At 49.5% G+C, this 8,449-nt stretch overlaps 1 protein-coding gene across 1 annotated transcript; it reads left to right on the top strand.

The window, feature by feature from the left end:
• The first annotated feature begins 2,083 nt into the window (after window positions 1-2,083).
• Window positions 2,084-8,420, top strand: LOC136477832 (serine carboxypeptidase-like 34). Its single transcript, XM_066476093.1, has 8 exons — window positions 2,084-2,446; window positions 6,474-6,581; window positions 6,698-6,793; window positions 6,930-7,022; window positions 7,184-7,569; window positions 7,677-7,813; window positions 7,894-8,092; window positions 8,180-8,420. Exons 1-8 carry the CDS (start codon window positions 2,176-2,178, stop codon window positions 8,330-8,332), a joined length of 1,443 nt encoding a protein of 480 aa, XP_066332190.1. The 5' UTR covers window positions 2,084-2,175; the 3' UTR covers window positions 8,333-8,420.
• Window positions 8,421-8,449: the final 29 nt, after the last annotated feature.

The following is an 8,449-nucleotide window of genomic DNA, read 5'->3' as shown; positions in this document are numbered from 1 at the left end:
CCATTGAATGGTTGGATGAAAACCATCCATATGTGTGGAGTAGAAGCAAATTCAGTGAAGACTGCAAGGTAGATTACATCAATAACAACCTCTCCGAGTCTTTTAATAGTTGGGTGTCAAAAACTAAGAACTCCAGATTGTAGAAATGCTTGACCATATTAGACAAATGATCATTGAGAAGTTTGTTTTGAGGTCCAAGAGTCGGTAGTAATATGTCAGGTATTATAATCCTAGCTATTATCAATGATTTGAATGCTAAAACGAAGACTATCAAAGACCATGAGGTTCTAATATGTGGGTCCTGGGAAAGCTAAAGTAACTATGAATAGATTCAGGCATGCAGTCAACTTGGAGGAAAAGACTTGTAGCTGTCGGGCTTGGCAAGTGGACTGGAAAACCATGCAGCCATGCTTTGACTTTCATTGCAAAGATCAGTAGGGAGGTACAAATAGGATGAATTTGTCCATGAATACTTCTCTGTTGATAGGTATAGAAAGACGTATACAAGTAAATTTAATCCAATGACATCCAAAGATCAATGGTCCCATGTTGACTTAGGCTACAAAATCAACAAGCCCAAATTGAGGAGGAAACCTGGGAGGACCAAGAAAATCTAGGATCAAGCCATTTGATGAAGTTGGCACTAGCAAGAAAAGAAAGGTGTGTTTCGGAATGCAATGAACTAGGCCATACAGCCCAGACTTGCCAAGAAGATCCTACAGCTAGTCAAAATAGGAGGCAGTCAACACCACAAGATGGATCAGGACAAGGAAGCAATGACCCAATGTGAGTCATACATGCATTGCTGTCCAATTCCATTTATTTAGCACAATTATTCATATTTACTTGTACTAACAATTCTTCGAACATTTAGTGCAAGTACAAGTGCTAGTGCAAGTGGTACTGTAAAATGGAAGGGGAAGGGGAAGGGGAAGGGAAGGAAGAGGAAGGGGTTCAGCAGAGGACAACAATGAGACAATGTATGTGATTCATGGCTGCTGTTCGTTACTATTTTTCTAGCAAATTTCAGCGTTGCCACCTATATTAACTTGTTTTTACTCTATTCTTGTTAAGTGCAAGTGGTACAAGAAGCGAAAGGGGAAGAGGAAGGGGGAGGGGAAGGGGAAGGGGAAGGGGAAGAGGGTCATTTGAGGCCAACAATGAGACAAAGCTAAGACATAGCACATTTGCTTCTCTTTACTACATATTTTAGTAATTTTACTAACATAATTATGCTCCTTTTTCATAAAAAGTGCAAGTGCTTCACGAAGGGGAAAAGGAAGAAGCGGGACATGAGCAACTTCTGGGAGGCTTGCTACTTTGTTGGGTTTCAATATTTGATATGTATCTCATTGCTAGTTGCCTAGGAAACTCACTACTAGTTCCTACTTTTGTTTCACATGTCATTTGGTGTTTTACATGTTATTTGGACCTCTATGTTGGTGTTTGACATATTATTTAGACCTCTATGTTGGCATCTAATATGGTACTATGATGGCATGTTATATGGATCTGGTTTATTGCCGTTAATACAATATGTGTGAAATTAATTTGTTGTGTGATATTAAATTCTGTTTATATAGATTATCAGCAGAAATGCTGTCGATTTTTCTAAAAAATATGTATACAAAATGTCAACTTGCTGATCTAAAACAAGGGTAAAAACATAAATAGCATAATAAAACAGGGGTAAAAACGCATGGGTAAAGTTGTCCTTTTGTCCAAAAGTTAACACCGTTATCAGGGGCTCTCCCTTCGTTTTGAAAAAGCAGGAGTAAAATCACAAAGTAAAAAAAACGAGGGATAAAATTACTATTTCGCTTAAAAACAAACGTAGAAACGCTTAAGCCCCCGTCATGTTTTTGTTTAATTGCCACTCTACTTAATGATAGAAACCATATGTCGGGAGCGCCCTATATGTCAAACTGGTAATTGGTCTGACCACAGTAACACCACATAGCATAGATGCATGGCTGGCCCATAGTTGTTTGAGTCACTGACGCAATCACGGCCGTCGGCCGCAGCCGAATCGGAGGTTTTTATGGAGGCCTCGGCCAAGGCCCTCCACCGGTCAGCGGGGCCTGTGTTATATAATGCCACCCGGGGCGATGTGACGACACACCAGCAGCGAGGAGCTGAGCAGCGGCAGCGGCGCACCACGCATCCTAGCTCACGATGGGGCCCGCCTTCTCCTTGCTCGCGCTTGCCCTCTCGCTCTGCTCCGTCGTCGTCGCGGCCGCCGCGGCGCAGCAGGTGGACGCCGTGGCCGCGGCGCAGCAGGCGGCCGACCGCGTGGCGGGGCTCCCGGGCCAGCCACCCGTGGCGTTCGCGCAGTACGCCGGGTACGTGACCGTGAACGAGACGCACGGCCGCGCGCTCTTCTACTGGTTCTTCGAGGCCACCGCGTCGCCCGACAAGAAGCCGCTGGTGCTCTGGCTCAACGGCGGTACGTATGCTAGCTCCTCCGATCCCTGCTCTGCGGCAGCGGCAGCGTACCTTGTCCTACACCTACCTGCACCATTCACTCCGCTGTCTGCTCGTACTTGACTCGCCATTGATTCCCTCGCGCTGCTTCTCGTTGCTGCGCTTCTGCTCCATGATTGTCTTGGATAGAAGCTTCTACTGCTGCATGTTTCTTGTGCTCGGCGGCCCATATGTCTGCAACATGCATGTACATTATGTGCCTGATGCCGAATTCTGCAGAGAAAGCGGTTAGGAATCGATCGAGAGATGCAGATAAGGTGACGTACGATGGCTCTGATAAGAGACAATTAGTTGAGACGTTCACTCTACCTTCCAAGTCGATATTGACTAAGAAACGGAGTGGTTAGGATAAGTCGCTGACAGCTGAGGGAGCGATGCATGACGTCTCTGCTTCTGAATTGTGATATGGCGTGCTGGACTGCTGGTAGCCTGGTACTAGGAGCTAGCTAGCAGTTAGCCAGGTGCTGATGCATGTTTCAGTAACATACTCAGCTGGAGTAGACTAGTCGCAGACTCGCAGTACAGTATTAGTCCCAACCGATTAAGCAACAGTTAGGCCCCGTTCGGTATGGTTTTGGAGAAATTTGGATGGTTTGGAGGAATTCTAGAGGAATTTGTGAGAGAAAAATACTATTCCGAATGAAAAAAGAAACGGATCAAGCTGGGTTGGCACGAGAACGGGCCTTAGAGGGGAGGAGAGGACAGAGGAGCTAGCGCTATGCTATCACATCAAATAATCACGCTCACCATTAATTAGACGTTACCCTGTTGGAGGTTGATGCTGTAACCTAATAAACCTTCTGAGTAGCTAGTCACTGTTTCCAACAGGACTTTTTACTGTATTTGCCATGAGCAATGCAATGCTATGGTAACATTAAATAATCACGCTCATCATATGAAATTTACGCAAAGTTCCTATGAGATTTTTGCACTCTAGACATTCTATCAAGTTGAAGCCTCCTAATCTTTGTTTAAGCATCATGCATCTCTATATATAAAAAAAGGAATAATAGAACGGAAGGGGATAAAATTTGCACTGGGATGCCCATCTCCTTCCCAATCCGAAATTGACCAGCGCTATGTATGTATGGTCAAGCAGAAAACGACATAGGGCCCAGCTGTCAGCCTCACCAAGCGCGTGGCTCGATCAGTGCGTCAGCTGGAGTGTCGCTGGTCAGAAGAGATCGATGGAAGAGCATGATTGATAGATGCATAGCATATGCAACACATTCTGGATTTGTGGTCCATTACTAGTGGTACTGGTACCCACTCGACGTAGAGTGCACCCTTCGAGAAGGATTCGGCGCTACGCAGTACGGCTGTGTATATAGTATAACTACAGTGTCACACAGTGTTGTGCTGAAGCTCCATATTTGCTGACTCTGACTGCAATGGAGAGTATATATGCTGGATTGCTGGCTTTGCTTGCATGGCATGGTCAGCTAGCACTCTGCAAGTCAGCAGTCAACACACGCTCCCGGAACGAAGGGTGTCGCTGTATATGTTTCTTCGGAGGAGCTATGAATGAGTGAGGAAACCTTGTGGCCTAATTCACGTAGTCCCGTCCTCGTGGGGATCTCTGCAGAGGCGTTGCCAACATCCCAAGCAAAGTGTCAGACAGTCAGAGAGGTCTAGCAGTGTATGCTAGTTTTCCTGTTTTGCTTGCACCGGCTGAGCTGTTCGTCGGACCCCTGAGGTAATATATGTTAGTTGGAAACGTGTGAGCCGTCTAGGGAGGACTGATTGAGCTATATATGTTATATTACTTGCGAGCTTGGAAATGTCCTCCGATCCTGCTAGATATATCCTGTAGTCTACTGACTGATAAGACCCTGGTTTCAAATCATGGTTCTAAAATAAGGATGGTAAGATAGTTTGTTCTAAGTTAATACTCCGTACCTCTTTGTGGAAGTGGAGTAGTAAAATTCAGATGATGAAGCCATAGGTACCGATTAGTTAGACTGGCCATTCTCGTTTCAGCTTTCGTGGAACCGTCCAATCAGGTGTAGTGCTAGTACATCAGGTAGTTAGGACACAACAACACTGCTCGTACCTCCCCAGTCCAATCAGTCCCTGCAGGTAGGCAGTTAGCCAGGACACATGTGACGATTTCATTTACAGTTTTGTGATGAACTGATGATATACAGACCAAATCCGGGCATCCGCTCTATAGAAAAACGCTGTCCCACATGCATGACTTTGATTATCCTATTAAGCTCCAGGGAATATATGTAGTAGTTAGTTTAGGGCATTCGACGACAATTTTCTTTCCAGTTTTCCGGACGGAGAAAAGATCGAGCTATTAATATATTAGCTTAGCTAGGCTAGTAGGCTACCAAATCCGAGCATCCACTGTTCCATCCACACTATACAAAAGGCGGCCTGAATCTTAGCTGTTCGTTGTTGATCCCCTCATGAATGATTTCCTCTCGAATACAAGTATATATGATCATTAGACGCCGATGATGTACAGTCGCCCACCACACAGCACGATCCCATTTGTGAATTGTGATTTGTCAGTCGCTGGTCAGGCACGTACCGATCGATCTCTCTCCCTCTTTTTCCAACGCATGCATTCGTGAAGAGGCAATATTCTTTGGAGAATGAGGTCGGTTTCTGGACTAGTACTCTGGCTCTCGCTGTCTTGCCCGTGGCCAACTTCTCTTTCAGCTAGCGCACGCCCGTGGCTACTGCGCCGGTCGGCCTCGGGCCTCGGCCGGGAGCACCGAGCTGCGAGGTGGATAGCTCTATGCATTGCATGCATAAAGGCGAGCTCTATCAGAATGACACAAGCGATTCCTGCCAAGAAAATTTGAAGTGTGTGTGCTGTGTGCAGAAGCAAAGCATCCATGCATAAACCCCACCATCTCTGCTGGGAAAGGATAAAGGATATATACCTAGAAAGTTGCTCGTCCCTTTGCATTTGTACGCAACCACGGACGACAGTGCTGCACGGTGTACGTACGTACACAAGCATACCCATGGCCACGGGCATGAACCCACACCATCATGAGCCATGGCCGCGCGCGCCTGCCATATGCACCTCGAATGCGCGCAAAACGGCAAGAGGGAGCAGGTTGGCATGGCACGAAACGTATGTACGTACGTCGTCAGTACGTGCGCCACCAGCTAGCTAGCTAGCGATCCGGCCGGCCAGACGACGACGGGCCGGGGACCAGGCCCGCAGGCCGGAGAAGAAAAGATCTGAACAAATGGTAGGTGGTGCGCTAGTAGCTGCGCTGCGCTCGTCCCACCTCCCCAGTGCAAGAAGCGTAGTAGCGAGTGGCTGCGCCGCGCCGGTGTGGCAAAACGGTCCGGCTTGCATGCATGGACCGCGTGCTGCCTCCGGCCCACCACAGCATGGCACTGTGCAGTGTGCACCTCCACTAATGCGCAGCCGTACTCATCATTGCAGTCGCCGTTCATCAGCCGATCGATCCCGTGACAAGTCACGGACGGGATGGAGCGGCAGAAGCTAGCGCGTCGATCAGCGAACCGATTGCATGCCAAGGATGGATCTCATCTTACCGGCGGTTGGTCCATAACCGCTGTAGCCTCTGCCTCTGCCTCTGCTGTAGCTGTAGGTTTCCATCTCGTTGAAACTGCGACAACGATTCTTCCTTCTGACCGTCGCTGCTGCGCTGCTCTGCTTCCACTCTCCGCGGTCCTCCACTGACCGGTCCACGGGCGGCCTAGGCTATGATTGAGCGACAACTCGCGTCGTGTCGCAACGTGAACCTTTGGGGGGCGGGGGTGTGGTTCATGTCCCTGCCGGCTGTCGCTGGCGGCGAGTCTCCGTTCCCACTCGCCTGCTCTTCTCGTAATCATGAGCTAATAGCACGACGTGTTTGGGTTTCCTTCGGCTCGAATTTGGATACCTGCTTTCATTTTAATTCAGAGATTATATAGTATCTAATAATGCTTCTTGGTGGTTAGGGTTTTCCTTTTTTCAGACTGAAAACTGAAAAGTGTTGTCGTCGTCGTTGCAGGGCCTGGGTGCTCGTCGATTGGGTACGGGGAAGCGGAGGAGCTGGGGCCCTTCTTGGTGCAGAAGGGCAAACCGGAGCTCAGATGGAACAACTACTCCTGGAACACAGGCACGTAATTAATGTACTACTGATATAAAAAGACAGGACACAATTGTAGTATTAGTACTATGTCGATGCCTACGGTTTCAGTTTGCTAAAAAGCAAAACAAACGAACTGCATGCAGAGGCCAATCTTATGTTCCTCGAGTCCCCAGTGGGCGTCGGGTTCTCCTACACAAACACAAGCTCCGACCTGCTGCAACTTGGTGACAAGATCACCGGTATGTAATACAGTAGATCATGATCAACCTCTGTAATGATCTCTTCCAAGACAAACATTTCCTTGCTTTTGGATGATTCCCGGTCTCCAACCATATCTGAACTTACTCACTGACTGTCATGTTTCTGATAATGCAGCTGACGACGCTTACAAATTCCTTCTCAACTGGTTCAAGAGGTTCCCGCAGTACAAGTACCACGACTTCTACATCGCCGGCGAGAGCTACGCCGGTGAGCACTGTAGTAAACGATCAATGGAGCACAGCAGTGCACGTCTCAACATCTGAAGCACCATATTTCGCAGTTATTAGTTCAGTCAGAGCACGGGACTGAGAGACTGAAATGACGACGACACGAGTTGATTTTGCATCCCCCCCTCTGCGGCCGTGCAGGGCACTACGTTCCGCAGCTGTCGGAGAAGATCTTCGACGGCAACAGGGCGGGGCCCAAGGAGAGCTACATCAACTTCAAGGGCCTGATGGTCGGGAACGCACTCATGGACGACGAGACGGACCAGACGGGCATGATCGACTACGCCTGGGACCACGCCGTCATCTCCGACCGGGTGTACGGCGACGTCAAGGCCAAGTGCGACTTCAGCAAGGTGAACGTCACCGACGCCTGCGACGCCGCGCTCCAGGAGTACTTCGCCGTGTACCGCCTCATCGACATGTACAGCCTCTACACCCCCGTCTGCACCGACCCGGGCTCGTCGGCGTCCTCGTCCCACCGGAAGGTCGCCGTCCATGGCGCCGCACCCAGGATCTTCTCCAAATACGTGCGTGCGTTTGAGCATCCATTTCGTTTCAGGGATAGTAGTACGGCGATTTTTTTTTTTTTTGCGAGCAACATGATGATGATCTCGTCTTTTTTTTCTTCGTGCAGCGAGGATGGATCATGAAGCCGGCGGGCTACGACCCCTGCACGGCGGAGTACGCGGAGGTCTACTTCAACCGGCCCGACGTCCAGGCGGCGCTGCACGCGAACGTGACCAGGATCGGCTACAACTGGACACGCTGCAGGTGCGTCGTCGTGTCTCGTTACTCTGAAAAAAATTCTTCAGGTTTCGGAGCACCAAAACTGAAACGTGCTGTTTGCGCAGCGATGTGATCGGCACTTGGAACGACGCCGCCTTCTCCACCCTCCCCATCATCCGCAAGCTCGTCGCCGGCGGCCTCAGGGTGTGGGTCTTCAGCGGCGACACCGACGGGAGGATCCCCGTGACGGCGACGAGGCTCACGCTCAACAAGCTCGGGCTCAAGATCGTCCAGGAGTGGACGCCGTGGTACGACCATCTGCAGGTGACTAGACGAAGCGACGGATTTTTTTTTTCAGTAGCAGCTGGTTTTCGAGCATCGAGCTAACGTGTTTTCGAAAACCAAAATCAGGTTGGTGGATGGACGATCGTGTACGAGGGCCTGACGTTCGTCACGATCCGCGGCGCCGGGCACGAGGTGCCTCTGCACGCGCCGCGGCAGGCCCTGACGCTCTTCAGCAACTTCCTGGCCGGCACCAAGATGCCCCCCACGGCGTTCCCCTAGCTGCCGCCCCTTGTCCGGCAAAGCCGGCTGATCTAGGGTTTTCGTTTTCGCCTTCTACCAAAGACTGCAATTGTAATTCGATTGGAAAGAAAGGATTCCGGAATAAAAGTCATAGTG

The sequence above is a fragment of the Miscanthus floridulus genome, chromosome 8, assembly GCF_019320115.1.
Source record: "Miscanthus floridulus cultivar M001 chromosome 8, ASM1932011v1, whole genome shotgun sequence".
Taxonomy (NCBI): Eukaryota; Viridiplantae; Streptophyta; class Magnoliopsida; order Poales; family Poaceae; genus Miscanthus; species Miscanthus floridulus.
Note: the sequence above shows the minus strand (reverse complement) of the source record. Positions and strands in the feature narration are given on the sequence as shown.